This window comes from Rhinoraja longicauda, chromosome 2 (genome assembly GCF_053455715.1).
Source record: "Rhinoraja longicauda isolate Sanriku21f chromosome 2, sRhiLon1.1, whole genome shotgun sequence".
NCBI lineage: Eukaryota > Metazoa > Chordata > Chondrichthyes > Rajiformes > Arhynchobatidae > Rhinoraja > Rhinoraja longicauda.
In genome coordinates, this window is record NC_135954.1 from 36,493,568 (window position 1) to 36,513,640 (window position 20,073).

The following is a 20,073-nucleotide window of genomic DNA, read 5'->3' on the forward strand; positions in this document are numbered from 1 at the left end:
AAAACAGAAAGGGAAACATATGGAAATACTCAGTGGATCGGCCAACGCGGAACAGCCGCCCAACCCTTTGGGCTTTCAGCTCACATCAGAACAGATGCAAATTGTATTCTTGATGAAATAGTTGATGTATCTGTATCCGCAAATGTATCTGTTCTCCCCACAAATGCTGTCTGACTTGCCATTGTTATTAACGCATTCTCCTTTAATTAAATCAAAGGAGAAATGCGTCTGAAGAGGGTCTCGACCCGCAAAACGTCACCTCTTCCTTCTCTCCTGAGATATGCTGAGTTACTCCAGCTTTTTGACTGTGTAAGTCTATCTTCGGTTTGGACCAGCACCTGCAGTTCCTTCCTGCACAAACCCCTTTAATTAAAACTCACTTGTTCCTACGCTCGCCGGCTGCCTGACGGAAAGAAACGACCGTGTATTTTTTTTTTAAGCTAATGCACTTTTTTTTTTAAAGGCAACACACAAGTCGCTGCCTCCGCTTGCAGGGCAGCGTTTATTTAACAGGAACAACTGCGGAGCGACCACGCCCGTGGGCAGCACGCAGAGTGCGGAGACTGGCTGGGACCCGTCCACCGCGGGAGAGGGGGGGGGAGGAAGAATAGAGGCAGGGGAATAAAGCAAATATGCACCAACGACTACCTCCTCACGACGTGTCTTAGTTTTCTAACACTGTGAAAACATTGCGAATGGACCGTGCGTTGGGCGTGCCCGCGTTGTGGTCGGTGAGGTGGCTGTGGGGAGCCGGCGTCCCCCGGCGGCGGCGCGGTGGTGGCGGCGTAGCTTCCGCGTGGGGATCCCCGGGCTGAGGCTGAGGCGAGCGGGACGGCGGCAGCAATGGCTTATACTGGATGTGGGGCGGTAGGTAACGGCGCTGGCTCACCCACTCACCCACCCATGCCGGGGCTCCCCAACACCGTGCACTCGCTGCAATGCACCGAGCTTCTGCAGGAGCACCGGGTTTCCGACCCTGCCGAACGATTCTCTGACTTTCACAAAGGCTTTAAAAAAAAAAAAATTTGAGCGAAGAGTTGGAGGGGGGCGGCAAGGAGAAAGGGAAAAAATTCAGTTTTTGTTGTAACTCGCGCATCTGGTACTAAATTGTTGGGGTTGTGTGGTAGTTTAAATGTCTAAACGCTTGTACCACCCGGAGTTGCTACATTGGATTTGGTGATGTAAATGTTTTCATATTTTCGTGGTGGGAGCGCCCTAGACAACAAGGCCAACATTTGTTGTTCATCTCTAATTGCTCTTGATTGGATTGGGATGATATTATGATACATAATATCTGATACATATTATGATACATAATATCTGTATATCCATCTCGGAAGGCATCGGTGGGCCTATCTGAGCCAGCATACCAGGTGAGTACTGCGGCCCATTAACTAAATTTAAAATCCACAGCTGCTTGGGGTGAGATTTGAGATGGCATATGTGGTCCAAAATCCTAACCGTTACACCACCACTGACTGTCTCCATGCTGTTGGGCAAAGACTAGCATCCTTAAAACATTTATGAACCTTCTGCGTCCGTGGTGACCCGCTTCTACTCCAGTTCTGAGCTGGCTGCATTTTAGGCCAATGTAAAACCTGTAGGCTCTGCCACAGGAAGTGTTTGGTGGTGTAGGTGGATGGTTTGGGAGGTGCTAAAATTAATTTTTCCACGGTTTATACTGGGCTTTGTATTGCTCTTGACGTATGTACTTGAGATTCTTGGTGCCATCTTAAATGCTGCATCACTTTGAGCAGAAATGGGCCAGGCTTTCTCCCAAATCAGTGGGAATATTACACTTTTTCAAGTAGGCCTTCAAAGCATCCTTGAATTGTTTCCTTTATCCACCTGATAATCTTTTGCTGTTATAGTTTGGAGCAGGGTATCTGGTTTGGATGCCTGATGTTTAAATAGTGAAGCCATGAGTGGGCTTCATTTCACATGACTGCATGAAGAATTGTTCTTTCTTCCCCCCTTTAATGTTGTGTCAACTGCAGCATAGAGCAAAGAACATGCCCTGGCTTCAGTCCACAATGACTGTTGAACTTGATGCCAGGTTAAACTAATCTCTGCCTTTACATGATACATATCCCACCATTTCTGCATATCCATGTACCTATCCAAAAGTTAAATGCCACTATTTATATGTCTCCACCACCACCCCTGGCACCCACCACTCTGTAAATTTTTTAAAAAGTACTTGCCTACCATCTCCTTTAAACTTTGCCTCTCTCACCGTAAAGGTATGCCCTCTAGCCCTTGACATTTACACCCTGGGGAAAAGGTTTGACCCTCTCCATGCTTCAAATAATGTTACATCCATCAGATCTCCCCTCGACTTCCAACGTTCCTGACAAAATCATTCAAATTTGTCCAACCTCTGTTTATAAGTAATACCCTCTAAGCCAGGCAGCATTCTGGTAAACCGCTTCCGCGCCTCTCCAAAGCCTCCACATCCTTCCGGTAATAGGACAACGAGAAGGTCCAAATGCAACATAACCAAAGTTTGATAAAGCTACAACATGACTTCCTGACTCTTGTACTCAACGGACCAACCTATGAAGGCAAGCATCCCATGTGCCTTCCTTATGACTCCTATCTATTTGTGTTGCCACTTTGAGGGACTATGGACTTGGACCCCATGATTCCTCTGTACATCAATGCTGTTAAAGCTTTTGCCTTTAACTGTACACTTTCTGTTTCTAGCCTCTGTGGTAACGCAGTTCGCCTTTGCTTCTCGGTTTCATTTGTGGGGTTCATGTCAGAACTGCTTGTCCTGCCCAACCTGACATTTGTGGTCATGGGAGCTCTTTCAATTCCTTAACCAAATGGAGAAAAGAACCTTTGCAGCTCCCTCAAGTTTTGATGTTGTCCCAATTCCCCTTTGTGTAATATAACTGGAAAATGGTTTGAGGAACTTTAATATCATAATCCCAACTTGTAGTTTGCATCTGTGATTTTTTATGTTTTGACAAATTGTCATCATGGAATTTGAAAGGCTAACGTTGAATTACTTAGTAACCTTTAAGTTGATGAGTTACCTGAAGCACTGTTGTATAGCTTGATGTTTAGCTTATGGTTATTTCTTGAATATTCTGAAGTATTTCCTACAGTAAAGGAGATTGTCAAATGTAATCCTGCTATTTTAAAGAAAAAGGTGGGAGTAAAAATATGAGGTTTACAAATCAGCTTAATGTAAAGGTGACACTGCCAAAGTCTTTCATTAGATCTAATCACAACACGTTGAAAGCATTAACAAGATTGGACAAGTCAGCATGTGTTTGTGAAAGAGAAAACTTGTATACTCAACAAATCCACCAGAGTTTCTTCAGTATGTAACTAGTGGAATGGATAAGGGAGAACCAGAAGATGTGTTTTTTGACTTTTTAAAAAACTTTTGGTAAGGTCCCACAAAAGGTATTGTGCAGAAATAAAGTGTTGAATAAGCACTAATATACTGGTATGGATCAAAAATTGGTTGATGGACATGAAGCAGTCTTTTTCCCAGTGACGGGCTGTGACTAGTACATTGGTAAGGGGGAGAATTCTTGGATACCAGTTAAATCAATGATTTGGATGATGAAACTAAATATAAAATACAGATTGGGCAGCATCTCTGGAAAGAGAAACAATCAGACTTTTGGGATATAGTTTTTTGTCAGAATTCGATGAGTGGGCAAATGCATGGCAGATAGACACAAAATGCTGGAGTAACTCAGTGGGTCCGGCAGCATCTCAGAGAAGGAATGGGTGACGTTTCGGGTCGAGACCCTTCTTCCTGTCTCCGACTATATCCTATCCTTGTCCAGTCCCGCATCATCTGAAGAAGGGTCTCGACCCAAAACGTCACCCATTCCTTCTCTCCTGAGATGCTGCCTGGCCCGCTGAGTTACTCCAGTATTTTGTGTCTACCTTCGATTTAAACCAGCATCTGCAGTTTTTTTTCCTACAAATGCATGGCAGATATAGTTTAACATTGGTAAGTACGAGGGTTTTCTAAAAAAAGGACTGAATCTTTGTGAATGATGATGGATTGTGAAAGGTGGAGTTGAGATGAGACCTGTATGTTCCTGTAAATCAGTCACTGAAAGCAATTGTTCTGGAGCAGCAACTTCTTGGCAAGGCAAATTCTATTTTGATTTTGATTGCAAGAGGATTTGAGTACATGTGCAAGGATGTCTTGGTGAAATCCTGGCTGGAGTTGTGTATGCATTTTTGACTTTATTTGAGCAATTGAGGTAATTAAAGATTTACAAGATTCATTCCTGGGATTGCCGGACTGATGTATGAGGCAAGATTGAGTCAATTATACCCAATATTTAATGGACTATGAACAATGAGAGGGATCTCAGATAAACCTGTCTAATTCTAACAGAAATGACAAGCTCGATGGCTTGAGAGTCCAGAACCAGGGACTGGGCTCAAGATACAGAAATCTAATTTGGAGCCATATTTAGGGGAAATTTCTTCATTTAAATTGAATTGAATAAATTTTATTAGCCAAGTATGTATACATGCAAGGAATTTGCCTTGGTGCTTTCCTCGCAAGTAACAACACGACATACAGTAAACAATTGTGATGATCCGGTGGAATCCTCCTCTGCAGAAGGAAGTACAAACTGAATCATTACATAAATTCAGGAGGGAAATGTATTTCTTGATGATAAAGGGATCATGGAATACAAGAAGATGGAGGAGGAGGAAGTAGTTCTTACAGGCCTATTAACACAATAAAAAGTAAATAATCAAATACAGTAAATTAATAACCAGTAATATAAGGTAACTGGACCATAACATTGCAAAACTGTAGATGAGCTTTCTTAGTGATTGCCTGAAAGATCCAGGCAGATCCTCGGAGATATGAGAGAGGCAACATGAGGTGTTGACTCTCCAAGATCATTCCGTCGATGAAGATGAGTTCATGACTCCTCAGCTTTTCCTTCCTCAAGTCAATAACTGGCTCCTTGGTCTTGAGAATAAGATTGGTTTAGTTTTATGTTTATTATTGTCACGTGTACCAAGGTATAGCGAAAAGCTTTGTATTGCATGCTGTCTGATCAAATCAGATAATAGAAGGTATCACAAAATGCTGGAGTAACTCAGCAGGTCAGGCAGCATCTAGGAGAGAGGGAATGGGTGACGTTTCGGGTCGAGACCCTTCTTCAGACTTCAGTCTGAAGAAGGGTCTCGACCCGAAACGTCACCCATTCCCTCTCTCCGGGATGCTGCCTGACCTGCTGAGTTACTCCAGCTTTTTGTGATACCTTCGATTTGTACCAGCATTTGCAGTTATTTTCCGACAAATCAGATAATAGTATACAATCAAGCCAAACTCAATTACAATGGGTAGAGCAAAAGGGAAAATACAGAATGCAGTATATACTTCTCAACATTGTTTCATAGACAAAGCAGTTTCATAGACAAAGTCCAATGTCTGCAATGGGGTAGAATTGGATTGGACAGTACCCCAGCTTATTGTGGAACCCTTCAGATTGTTGTTCTGGCACCATTCAATCAGATTGTCAGTCTCCTTCCTTTACTATGGCACATTGGCATGTTATCTGTCCAACAATGTGTGAAGAAAACAAACATTGCTTGCTGACTACTTACTCAGTCTTTTCACTTTTCCCCTTCCACCTCCATGCCCAATACCATTTTCTCAATTTGTTGCCCTTGTGTGTCTTAAAAAACCCCCCAGAATTTCCCTTGAAACTTTGACAAAAAATACTGATGTTTATCACTAAAATGCAACCTGGTGGTCATGCAAAACTTTGGAAGTGGCAGGTGTAGGTCACTTCTGTGGAAATGGATATTACAGCCAAGCACTTTGATCAACGTGGGTTGTTTTTAAATGTGCTATACAAATAAAATTGACTTGACTTGACAGCCTGTTAATTTAGTATTTGGTGGTACAGCGGTGGAGTTGCTGCAATACAGCACCAGAAACCCGGGTTCGAACCTGACTACGGGTGCTGTCTGTACTGAGTTTGTATGTTCTCCCCGTGACCTGCGTGGGTTTTCTCCTGGTGCTCCATGCTCCAAAGATATACAGGTTTGTAGGCTAATTGGCTTGGAAAATTGGAAATTGTCCCTAACGTATGTAGGATAGTGTTTGTGTACGGGGATAGCTGGTTTGCGTGAACTCGGTGGGCTAAAGGGCCTGTTTCAGTGCTGTATTTCTAAACTAAACTTGCAAGTGTTCATGATTTCTCTATAATTAACATGCAGTAATTTCCAGAGTATTTCAAAATTGCCAATCCTTTGAATGTAGTGGACTTAATTTCTGTTTCCCTCCAGTGCATAGTTGAAAGAATGTTTATTCTTGGCTTCAACAAATTTGCATCTTTCAGGAATACTTTGAGTGATTTCCTACTGCTCTGGTAAAAGGAAACTGTCTTGTAGTTGCATTAAATTTCGGAATCTGCTGAGTAATTTAGTTTAGAAATACAGCATGGTATCGGGTACTTCGGCCCATTAAGTCTGTGCCCACCATGGTGACCCGTACACTAGTTCTATCCTACACACTAGGGACAATTTACAGAAGCCAATTAACCTACAAATTGCACTTGTTTGCAATGTGAGAGGAAACCCACAAAACCCTACTGGTCACAGAGAGAATGTACAAACTTCACAAATAGCACCCGTAGTCAGGATTGAGCCCAGGTCTCTAACCTTGTAAGGCAGTGGTTCTACCGCTGTGCTAAGGGCAATTGTAATGTCATTGAGAAAGTTATGACTCTGCAGACGGTTCAGAGAAGATTCAAAGGAATATGTTAATGCTACAAGGTTTTAGGCAGTTTTGACTGGACTGGGGTTATTTTCTTTGGGATAGAAGCTGAATCCAGGTGTATTAAACGAAGCTTAGAAAAGCCTTTTTTATTAACACAAAGACTGCTGGAGGAACTCGGCAGGTCTGGCAGCGTCTTTGGGGGCTGAGGGGTGGCTGCCTGTGTGGGCCAAGGGGCGATCAACGTTTCAGATCGAGACCTTGCATTGATCCCAATGCAGAGTCTCGACGTGAAATGACGAGCATCCCTCCACAGATGCTGACAGACCCGCTGAGTTCTTCCAGCAGTTAATTGCTCCACATGATGGCATCTGCAGTTTTGTGTCTTCATTTTCTTATTCGCAGCCTTTTCCCTCTTTCCCTCAGCAGGGAATCCTGTAGGAAGGCAGAGTATTATCTGAATGGTGTCAAGTTAGGAACAGGGGACGAACAACGAGATCTGGGTGTCCTAGTGCATCAGTCACTGAAAGGAAGCATGCAGGTACAGCAGGCAGTGAAGAAAGCCAATGGAATGTTGGCCTTCATAACAAGAGGAGTTGAATATAGGAGCAAAGAGGTCCTTCTGCAGTTGTACAGGGCCCTAGTGAGACCGCACCTGGAATACTGTGTGCAATTTTGGTCTCCAAATTTGAGGAAGGATATTCTTGCTATTGAGGGCGTGCAGCGTAGGTTTACTTGGTTAATTCCCGGAATGGCGGGACTTTCATATGTTGAAAGACTGGAGCGACTAGGCTTGTATACACTGGAATTTAGAAGGATGAGAGGATGTCTAACATCAGTGGTGGGGAAGATGCTGGAGTCAATTATAAAAGACGAAATTGCTGAGCATTTGGATAGCAGTAACAGGATCATTCCAAGTCAGCATGGATTTACGAAGGGAAAAATCATGCTTGACAAATCTACTGGAATTTTTTGAGAATGTAACTAGGAAAATTGACAGGGGAGAGTCAGTGGATGTGGTGTACCTCGACTTTCAGAAAGCCTTCGACAAGGTCCCACATAGGAGATTAGTGGGCAAAATTAGAGCACATGGTATTGGGGGTACGGTACTGACATGGATAGAAAATTGGTTGACAGACAGAAAGCAAAGAGTGGGGATAAATGGGTCCCTTTTGGAATGGCAGAAGTGACCAGTGGGGTACCGCAAGGTTCGGTGCTGGGACCCCAGCTATTTACGATATACATTAATGACTTAGATGAAGGGATTAAAAGTACCATTAGCAAATTTGCAGATGATACTAAGCTGGGGGGTAGTGTGAATTGTGAGGAAGATGCAATAAGGCTACAGGGTGACTTGGACAGGTTGTGTGAGTGGGCGGATACATGGCAGATGCAGTTTAATGTAGATAAGTGTGAGGTTATTCACTTTGGAAGTAAGAATAGAAAGGCAGATTATTATCTGAATGGTGTCAAGTTAGGAAGAGGGGATGTTCAACGAGATCTGGGTGTCCTAGTGCATCAGTCACTGAAAGGAAACATGCAGGTACAGCAGGCAGTGAAGAAAGCCAATGGAATGTTGGCCTTCATAACAAGAGGAGTTGAGTATAGGAGCAAAGAGGTCCTTCTACAGTTGTACCGGGCCCTGGTGAGACCGCACCTGGAGTACTGTGTGCAGTTTTGGTCTCCAAATTTGAGGAAGGATATTCTTGCTATTGAGGGCGTGCAGCGTAGGTTCACTAGGTTAATTCCCGGAATGGCGGGACTGTCGTATGTTGAAAGGCTGGAGCAATTAGGCTTGTATACACTGGAATTTAGAAGGATGAGGGGGGGATCTTATTGAAACATATAAGATAATTAGGGGATTGGACACATTAGAGGCAGGAAACATGTTCCCAATGTTGGGGGAGTCCAGAACAAGGGGCCACAGTTTAAGAATAAGGGGTAGGCCGTTTAGAACGGAGATGAGGAAGAACTTTTTCAGTCAGAGAGTGGTGAAGGTGTGGAATTCTCTGCCTCAGAAGGCAGTGGAGGCCAGTTCGTTGGATGCTTTCAATAGAGGGCTGGTTAGAGCTCTTAAGGATAGCGGAGTGAGGGGGTATGGGGAGAAGGCAGGAACGGGGTACTGATTGAGAGTGATCAGCCATGATCGCATTGAATGGCGGTGCTGGCTCGAAGGGCTGAATGGCCTACTCCTGCACCTATTGTCTATCTTATCGAAACGTATAAGATTATTAAGGGGTTGGACACGTTAGAGGCAGGAAACATGTTCCCAATGTTGGGGGAGTCCAGAACAAGGGGCCACAGTTTAAGAATAAGGGGTAGGCCATTTAGAACTGAGATGAGGAAAAACCTTTTCAGTCAGAGAGTTGTGAATCTGTGGAATTCTCTGCCTCGGAAGACAGTGGAGGCCAATTCTCTGAATGCATTCAAGAGAGAGCTGGATAGAGCTCTTAAGGATAGCAGAGTCAGGGGGTATGGGGAGAAGGCAGGAACGGGGTACTGATTGAGAATGATCAGCCATGATCACATTGAATGGCGGTGCTGGCTCGAAGGGCCGAATGGCCTCCTGCACCTATTGTTTATAGAATGCATTGAAAGGTGGTGAAGGCAGAAAACCCTGTCGCTTTTTAAAGCATTTGCATTGACACCTGATGTAGATCGAGAGCTGGGATTAAGCTTTTTCAGCCTGGTAGGCACTTGTGTGTGGTAAATTCCTTTTTATCTGATTGCATTCTGAGTAGGTTATATTATTAATACTGCAGCCAGATGAATTGTAAATAAACCTACAAACTAATTACAGTCCCAACACAATCAGAAATGCTGAACCTCTTGCTCGGCATGCTATTGTAATTCAGTGGTAACTTGGCTGGTGCTTGGCTGATGCTACATGCCAGTGGCAGGCAACAATTGTCTCCTTTAGCAGACAAAATGGCTCTGATAAAGTGGATATTTTCTTTTATCTGCTGGGTACTTTCAAATTAGTTTTCAATTGTATGGAGGGCAGGAAATTTCAGTTTCCTCCAGCATGATTGAATGTAAATTGCCCCTCGGCTGTAATTGCAATAATTAGGCAGATGAAAGAATGTATAAATTATGAACTTAGTTTGGTGATGCTTGAATCTGTTCCTTTTAACATTTTATATATTATCGTTATTGACCTTGCTACTTTGTATTCTTCAGAAAGCATTGTTTCTGTAAGAGAGAGAGAGCGAATGAGAGAGATATTTTAGAAGTAACTCTTCATTTTAGAACTAATTCTACATTTTAATTTCAAAGTTTAACGGTATTTTAAACTTTATTTCTGCTGAATTAGCACTGATAGTGATTAAATGTGTGAACTCGCAGGTCCGCATTACTCGCCAGATCTGCTGTGTCATAACATTTCTATCATTGCTGGAATTTCTGCCTTTGGAGCAAGTCAAAACTAGATTAATTGGAGCGAACAGCGTAACAATTGTACTGTCCAGGCGTGCGCCTCACAGCTGCCTGAGGATATGCTAATTAAAATGGCTTTATTTTGAGACCATCTAGCAACATTTTTCATGTTGATTATAATTTTCTTAATTGTACAAGAAAAACATGTCAGCGGTCATCACTAGTAATATTTTGCTCGCAAAATAGCATAGTGATGTTTTTATTTAATTTTCAAAAATGCCTTGCCAGATGAAAACAGGTATATGTTTTTTCAGGATAAATTAAGGGAACAAAATGATTAATCAGTCAGGTTAACTCTTGTGGTCGTATGTGTTGGGCACTTCTCTCCCACTTCCTGAACCTAGGTTTTAAAGAAGTCGTGACTGACCTAATCAAAAAAAAATTTGAGGTTCAAGAGGTCTGTAAGGAAAAATCTTTACCCCATTTATCGTTGGGCAGAAACTATCAGCACAAAATTGTGCAATTATGAAACCACATGGGCATTGGATGGGGGAAGCAAATTGGAACTTGTTGTATATGTCGTGCTGAACACCATCATTCCCCTCTGCACTTATCATCGAACTGTGAACTGGGAATCTGCTCATTCTTATGCAGTTAATTTCCTCGACTTCCTCGTTGGCAGACCACAATCAGTACATATTGCTTCCTCCTCAGTGACCATAAACACAATAAACTTCCTCCTCAGTGACCATAAACACAAAAGCATCTCAAGCTGGGTGTTCAATCTATATTCCCATGACTGTGTAGTCTGATACAACCCCAATGCTGCCTTACCACCAATGTTGAACGAATAATGGGTAACCGTTAGTCAGCATAGTGAGTCAGGAGAGAGATTAATAGTCTGATTGAATGGAGCCTGAAAAGCATTCTTGCTCTCAATGTTAGCAAGACCAAAGAAATGATTGTTGATCAGCTGACTTCAGGAAGGAAAAGTCAAGGATCCATGAATCTGTCTTCATTAATAGGGTGGCTGTGGAGTGAGTCAACAGCATCAAGTTCCTGGGCAAGCACATCTCTGAAGATCTCTCCTTGGCCTAGCACATTGATGCAATCACAAAGAAAGCTTAATGCCTCTGATGAGAAGATTGAGGAGATTCGGTATGTTGCCGAATACTGTATTGAACCTTTACAGGTGTACGGTAGAGAGCTTACTGACTAGTTGCCTCACGACCGGGTTCAACAACTTGAACGCCCGGAAACAGAAGAGATTGCGGTAGACATTGCCTGGTCCATCATTGATGTTGACTTCCCAACCGTCGTGGGGAACCTTTAGAAGGCACTCTCATCTCACTGCTACCATCGGGAAGGATCTACAGGAGCCTGAGTACGACGACATCCAGGTTAAAGAACAGCTTCTTCCCAACAACCATTGGGTTTTTGAACATTGCATAACACTAATCACAACCCTTCCTCAGCAACTCTACTGTCAATTTTGTTTTACAACGTACTTCATTTTTGGACTCTCAATCTGGTTACCTTGAATTACCTATTTATTAATGTATTGTACGATTGATATTGTATATTACTAGTTGTGTTATTGCGATAATAGTCCTGTCAAGCTCTAGAAAATAAGAATAGCATTTTTCCTTTGCCAGTACATGGGGCAATGTAACACTTTTGGCTTTTAACACTCCTGAGATTGGGACAGAATTACAGAAACTACCCCTGATTTGAAAACACTTACTTGTGATGACTGGATGCCTGGCAGGGGCCAAAGCTAGTTCAATCCATGCCTGGGGGTTTCACAACAAAACCTTTTTCACCCAGATTTGTGGTGGAATTCTCTGCCACAGAAAGCAGAGGAGGCCAATTCACTGGATGTTTTCAAGAGAGAGTTAAATTTAGCTATTGGGGCTAAAGGAATCGAGTGATATGGGGGAAAAACAGGAACAGGGTACTGATTTTGGATGATCAGCCATGATCATCTAGAATGACTGTGCTGGCTCGAAGGGCCGAATGGCCTACTCCTGCACTGATTTTCTATGTTTCTAACATATGACCTGTCCTAACTTTATCCTGCTCGGTCAAATAATCTTTACCTCCACTGTTTTCCAGTACCTCACCGACCCCCAGCCCACAGTTTCCAATATTTTTGCTACTAGACTGTCAGGGATGGAGGAGGGAGAAAGGAAGAGAATTTTTACTAATTTGATTAATTTTCTCCCAGGATATTTGCATCAGTATCCTGGGATTTGGTGTTCAGTTGCTGAAGGCAGTCATGAGGAGTTGGCAACTTTGCACATGAGCAAAGATGGTATTTTCCAGTATTTGATTATCACCATGAGAATCAAACTTTTTAAAAACATAGTTAAGATTTTTCAAGACTGATGTATTTTTGAATGTTCCTTGAGGCGGAACCCTTGTATAATCTGAGTTTAGGAAAGTCTACATCTGGTTTGAGTCTCAAATTGTTGATCGTTACTTTTTAAAAATATCTTGAACACTCTATGTTTAGCATTTTGAAGAAGTCTCAGACTGTTTTCAGATGGTTTAGTATGCAATAATGAAAGCCTGTTTGAAAATAATCACAGAAATGGTAAAAGTATGATCCTCGAAGAGAAGGGAATAATTAGTTGCATCAGTGAAGTTACACCCTTGTGCGCCCAATCATTTAACTTTATTGTCTCCAACAAAATGGTTTTCAAAGTATATTTCTTTAAAGATTTAAAATAATGGGAGAGATCTTTTGCAAAAGGATAAATAACCTGAAATATGTAGATTAGATTAAGTTTTAGATATTTACCATTTAGTCAGTGTTTTCCCTTCTCCATCATGCCAAATCTGACTCCTTAGAAACATAGAAAATAGGTGCAGGAGGAGACCATTCGGTCCTTCGAGCCAGCACTGCCATTCATTGTGATTATGGCTGATCATCCACAATCAGTAAACGGTGCCTGCCTTCTCCCCATATCCCTTGATTTCACTAGCCCCTAGAGCTCTATCTAACTCTCTCTTAAATCCATCCAGTGATTTGGCCTCAAATAAGCACCGTTTTAAAATCGAGAAAAAAATGTACTTGTGTAGGACGGAACTGCAAATGCTGGTTTATACTGAAGATAAACATAAAATGCTGAAGTAACTCAGTGGGCCAAGCAACATCTCTGGAGAGAAGGACAATTTACTTGAGTTGGCACGTGTTGTAAATACTAGGTGGACACAAAATGCTGGAGTAAATCAGCTGGAGCTCTTAAGGATAGCGGAGTCAGGGGAAGAAGGCAGGAACGGGGTACTGATTGAGAATGATCAGCCATGATTACATTGAATGGTTGTGCTGGCTCGAAGGGACTAATGGCGTACTCCTGTACTTATTGTCTATTGTCTGGCAGCATCTCGGGAGCGAAGGAATGGATGACGTTTCGGGTCAAGACCCTTCTTCCGACTAATGTCAGGGGAGGGGACGAACAAAGATAGAATGTAGTCAGAGACAGTAAGACTTGGCAGAACTGGGAAGGGGGAGGGAATGGAGAGAAAGCAAGGCTATCTGATGTTAGAAAAATCAATGTTCATACTGCTGGGGTGTAAACTACCCAAGCAAAATATGAGGTGCTGTTCTTCCAAATTGCGCTGGGCCTCACTCTGACAATGGAGGAGGCCCAGGGCAGATAGGGAAAGGGAGAGGGAGTGCTGAGCCACCGGGAGATCAGGTATTTTAAGACGGACTGAGCAGAGGTGTTAAGCTAAACGATCGCCGAACCTGCGCTTGGTCTCGCCGATGTAGAGAAGTTGACACCTGGAACAGTGGGTACAGTAGATGAGGTTGGAGGAGGTGCAAGTGAACCTCTGCCTCACCTGGAAAGATTGTTTGGGTCCTTGGATGGAGTTGAGGGGGGAGGTAAAGGGACAGGTGCTGCATCTCCTGTGGTTGCAGGGGAAAGTACCTGGGGAGGGGGTGGTTTGGTTGGGAAGGGACGAGTTGACCAGGGAGTTTCGGAGGGAACGGTCTCTACGGAAAGCAGAAAGGGTTGGAGATGGGAAGATATGGCCAATAGTGGGATCCCGTTGAAGGTGGTGAAAATGTTGGAGAATTATATGCTGTATCCGACGGCTGATGGGGTGGAAGGTAGGACAAGGGAGACTGTCCTTGTTACGAATGGGGGAAGGGGAAGCAAGAGCGGAGCAGTGGGATATCGAGGAGATCCTAGTGAGAGCCTCATCTATAATGGAAGAGGGGAACCCCCGTTTCCTAAAGAATGAGGACATCTCCGATGATCTGGTATGGAAAACCTCATCCTGGGTGCAGATGCGGCGTAGACGGAAGAATTGGGAGTAGGGGGTAGAGTCTTTACTGGAAGCAGGGTGGTGAAAAAAATACTAGACTGGGTAGATTGTTGATTTTTAGGTCCTGTCTTATTTTGCACTCCCTTGATTTTGGTACGCAGCAAATTCAGGAATTGTGTAAAGCCAACATTGTGCCTGATCTTGTTTGATTGGCAGTTGATGGATTACCATAACATTTCCCCAACATGTTCAATGTGAGGTCATACTTCTTTAAGCAGGTCTACTTTTATAGGTTTACTAGACTGAGTGGACCCGTTGGGCCCAAACCTCTCCTGCATTGGTGCAGCACCCTGTCCTCCCCCACTCCCCTCTCTCCTCAATCCCCCTCCCCCCTCACTTCTCCCCCACTCCCTCCCCCTCCCCTCCTTTTAAACTTTAAAATGTGAATAACTTTAAAAATATAAGACCGATTTCAATAAAACTACTTACATTATCACTATATAACCATATAACCATATAACAACTACAGCACGGAAACAGGCCCGTTCGGCCCTACCAGTCCACGCCGACCACTCTCTCTGACCTAGTCTCATCTACCTGCTCTCAGACCATAACCCTCTAATACCCTCTAATCCCCTCTTATCCATATACCTATCCAATTTACTCTTAAATAATAAAATCGAGCCTGCCTCCACCACTTCCACCGGAAGCCCATTCCATACAGCCACCACCCTCTGAGTAAAGAAGTTACCCCTCATGTTACCCCTAAACTTTTGTCCCTCAATTCTGAAGCTATGTCCCCTTGTTGGAATCTTCCCCACTCTCAAAGGGAAAAGCCTACCCACGTCAACTCTCTCCGTCCCTCTTAAAATTTTAAAAACCTCTATCAAGTCCCCCCTCAACCTTCTACGCTCCAAAGAATAAAGACCCAACCTGTTCAACCTCTCTCTGTAGCTTAAGTGCTGAAACCCAGGCAACATTCTAGTAAATCTCCTCTGTACCCTCTCCATTTTGTCGACATCCTTCCTATAATTTGGCGACCAGAACTGCACACCATACTCCAGATTCGGCCTCACCAATGCCCTGTACAATTTTAACATTACATCCCAACTTCTATATTCGATGCTCTGATTTATAAAGGCAAGCATACCAAACGCCTTCTTCACCACCCTATCCACATGAGATTCAACCTTCAGGGAACAATGCACAGTTATTCCCAGATCCCTCTGTTCCACTGCATTCCTCAATTCCCTACCATTTACCCTGTACGTCCTATTTTGATTTGTCCTAGCAAAATGCAGCACCTCACACTTATCAGCATTAAACTCCATCTGCCATCTTTCAGCCCACCCTTCCAAAAGGCCCAAGTCTCTGTAGATTTTGAAACTCTACTTCATTATTAACTACACCACCTATCTTAGTATCATCTGCATATTTACTAATCCAATTTGCCACACCATCATCCAGATCATTAATGTAAATGACAAACAACAGTGGACCCAACACAGATCCTTGGGGTACTCCACTAGACACTGGCCTCCAACCTGACATACAATTGTCAACCATTACCCTCTGGTATCTCCCATTCAGCCATTGTTGAATCCATCTTGCAACCTCACTATTAATACCCAATGATTTAACCTTCTTAATCAACCTTCCATGTGGAACCTTGTCAAATGCCTTACTGAAGTCCATATAGACAACATCCACAGCCTTGCCCTTATCAATTTCCCTGGTAACCTCTTCAAAGAATTCAAGAAGATTAGTCAAACATGACCTTCCAGGCACAAATCCATGTTGACTGTTTCTAATCAGGCCTTGTTTATCCAAATAATTATCTATATTGTCCCTAAGTATCTTTTCCATTAATTTTCCCACCACAGACGTCAAACTAACAGGTCTATAATTGCTAGGTTTACTTTTAGAACCTTTTTTAAACAAAGGCACAACATGCGCAATGCGCCAATCTTCCGGCACCATCCCCGTTTCTAATGACGTTTGAAATATTTCCGTCATAGCCCCTGCTATTTCTGCACTAACTTCCCTCAATGTCCTAGGGAATATCCTATCAGGACCTGGAGACTTATCCACTTTTATATTTTTCAAAAGTGTCCGTACCTCCTCTTCTTTAATCCTCATAATTTCCATCACTACTCTACTTGTTTTGCTTACCTCACATAATTCAATATCCTTCTCGGTGAATACCGAAGAAAAGAAATTGTTTAATATCTCCCCCATTTCTTCCGGCTCAGCACATAGCTGTCCACTCTGACTCTCTAATGGACCAATTTTATCCCTCGCTATCCTTTTGCTATTGACATATCTGTAGAACCCCTTGGGGTTTACTTTTACATTACTTGCCAAAGCAGCCTCATATCTTTTTTTCGCTTTTCTAATTTCCTTCTACATTCTTTATATTCTTTATATTCCTTTTACATTCTTTATATTCCTCAAGAACCTCATTTACTCCCTGCTGCTTATATTTATTGTATATCTCCCCCTTTTTCCGAACCAAGTGTCCAATTTCCCTGGAAAACCACGGCTCTTTCAAATTATTATTCTTTCCTTTCCACCGAACAGGGACATTTCTCTATCATATCCTTTTCATAAAACAAAAAGTTCCATTTCACTCCTTTTAAATCCTTTCTCATCTCCTCAAAATTAGCCTTTCTCCAATCCAAAATCTCAACCCTTGGTCCAGATTTGACCTTCTCCATAATTATATTGAAACTAATGGCATTGTGATCACTAGACCCAAAGTGCTCCTCAACACATACCTCCGTCACCTGACCCGTCTCATTTCCCAACAGGAGGTCCAACACTGCCCCTTCTCTGGTAGGTACCCCTACGTATTGCTGCAAAAAACTATCCTGCACACATTTTACAAACTCCAAACCATCCAGTCCTTTAACAGAATGTGATTCCCAGTCTATGTACACTAAAGTTACAATGGTGAGTAAGGTGGGCCTAAAATTGTCACGCTATCGTGTACCGTTTTGGCTGAAGTTCAGTCACAAACAAGATAACAAATGAGAGTTTTAGTATATAGATGGTGGGGGTGGGGGGGGGGGAGATTTAATAGAAATCTGAGGGGTAACTTCTTCACACAAAGAGTGGTAGGTGTATGGAACGAGGTGCTGGAAGAGGTAGTTGAGGCAGATACTATTGCAACATTTAAGAAACATTTAGACAGGCACATGGATAGGACATATTTAGAGGGATATAGGCCAAATGCAGGCAGGTGGAACTAGTGTAGATAGGACATGTTGGCCGGAGTAGGCACGTTTGGCCGAAAGGTCTGTTTACACGCTGTAGGACTCTGACTTTATGCAATTTTATCGTTTAATATCCCTGGTCTTTCTGGCAATCAAGAATGATATCAAGGTCTTTCTTCCAACCAGCCCTCAAATTGGGGCAAATTGAATGGAAAGATAAAGCATAAAAACAGGTCCTTCAGCCCACCAAGTCCATGCTGACCATCAATTACTCGTTCACATTAGTTCTATGTTACCCCACTTTTGTGATATTTCCAATTGATTGGGGGAAATTTGCAGAGGCCAATTAGCCTGCAGCCCCACACATCTTTGGGATGTGGGAGGAAACTGGAGCAACCAGGGGGGGAAAAATACTCTCAGTCACAGTAAGACTGCACAAACTCCACACAGATAATACCCAAGGTTGGCATCAAACCTGGGTCTCTGGCACTGTAAGGTAGCAGCTCTTATCAGTTGTGCCACCTTAGCAGTGCATTTATGAACATTCTTGAACAAGGTTTGTTCTGATACTGAAGGCAGACTGAAGATAGAAATATGAGGGTTATATGAACTGTCTTAGCCAAATCTAGTCATGCTCTAGAAGTATCAAACAGACATCTAGAAGATCTCCCTTAGTCTAGACTGAGAATGGCAAGAACAATTATTTTTACCAACTGAGGTAAATGACCATTGGAACACATTGAGCAGGAGTTTGCTTGTTCTGGTGAATTTCCTATCCCACTAATGTTCAAATCTATTTCGGAAAACAAACCCACAAGTGGGTGGATATTGGGTAGTTCAGTGCATTAAAAGATAATCTTTTAACTTGGACTTGAAAAAAAAAATCTATTGTGTAAGAATAGGTCGTTCAGTGGTAGAGTTGCTGCCGTACAGCACCGGAGACCCGGGTTCGATCCTGACTGTGGGTGCTGTCTGTATGGAATTTGTACCTTCTCCCCGTGACCTGTGTGCGTTTTCTCCGGTTTCCTCCCATACTACAGCGATGTACAGGTTTGTAGGTTAATTGGCCTTGTATAATTGTAAATTGTCCCTAATATGTGTGGGATAGTGCTCACTGGACAGCGTAGACTCAGTGGACCTAAGGGCCTGTTTCTGTGCTGTATCTCTGAATTAAACTTTAAAATAGCTCTAATATGACTCTAATTACCATTCCCACTTCATGGTCTCGCAGGTTGGATGCAGTTTGGAAAACATGCCTGTTGTATGAGCTTAAAACTTTATTCATAAAAATATATGCAAAGGAAAACAATGCAAAGCTCTTGTTTGAGGGCTTTCCCTACTGGGCCAGGTGCCTCAATGTTCAAGAGTAGAAGGACTATAGACTAACTGGTCCTTCTCCACAGAGCCTTTGCCATGGCTGCTCCAAGCTACTCCTCAGTCCCTACTGTCTCAAATGTGCCAGTTGACAGCATTCCCTCATGGACATCTCAATGTGCTGGAAGACCAATTGGTTTCGTGCAGACCAAAGGGTGTCTTTCATTGAGTTAATGATCTTCCAGCACCATGTGATATCTAGCTCGAATGTGACCTGAGAACAGTCTATAAATCAGAGCCTCTTGTTACACGACTGCTCAATATGAACCGTGACAAGGATATGCGATACTGCAGATGCTGGAATCTTGAGCTCCTTTAGGAACTTAGCAGGTCAGGCAGCATCTTTCGAGTGAATGGGTAGAGACATTTCAGGCAGAAATCTAGACCTGATCAGATGGCATCTCTCATCAGCCAGGCAGAGCCCTTTGATTATTGCCTGTTGTTTGATTCCTGAATATGCTTGGTTTTGCACACCATGTCAGAGAGGATGTGCAGGGAAGGGTGCTAGCACCTCCATACCAACTTAAAAACAAACACATTTGCATGTTTATGTCAACTGAGACTACTAACTCACACAGTTTACCAGGAAGTGTGCATTATTTATTTCTGAACAAGAAATACAAGTTAATTAACTAGATTCTGTTTCTGAATAGAAGATTTGAGAGTCATTTTCTTTTGAGTTAGTGATTTTTGTCTATGAATTGGAATAAATTAAAAGCAGTGAGACACTCAAAGTTCGTAGTTCTACCACTGAAAAAGCCTTGCAATTTATGTCTATTAATTCATAAAATGGAGAACAAATAAAACTGCTGAAGTTGGAATCTGAAACAAAAATCTGGAAGAACTCAGCTGGTCAAGCAGAAAGAGAGGAAAGAAAAAAAAGTTGACATTTCATATTAAATTATGAATTATATAGTAACACTTGAATTCATGAATATGTTAGTACAACTTATTTTGTGATTGAGAAAGACTTGCTTTTAATCATGAGCTCTTCCAGACAGTCCTGTTGGATATCCACATACATTCAAGCTGTCATAAAATACTGTGTAGATGTATGGAGAATTGCCTATATGTGTGTTCACTGCTTATGAACAGTTGTTTCTT

At 42.6% G+C, this 20,073-nt stretch overlaps 1 protein-coding gene across 2 annotated transcripts in view; it reads left to right on the plus strand.

Annotated features, from left to right (window-relative positions):
• Window positions 1–712: 712 nt before the first annotated feature.
• sri (sorcin) overlaps window positions 713–20,073 on the plus strand; it is a 45,263-nt gene continuing 25,902 nt past the window's right edge. The window contains exon 1 of one of the 2 annotated variants that reach the window (XM_078417272.1): window positions 713–867. In XM_078417272.1, the coding sequence (XP_078273398.1) occupies window positions 844–867 (24 nt within the window). In that variant the 5' untranslated portion in view covers window positions 713–843. The remainder of the gene's footprint in view (window positions 868–20,073) is intronic. The other variant, XM_078417283.1, reaches the window with a different exon arrangement.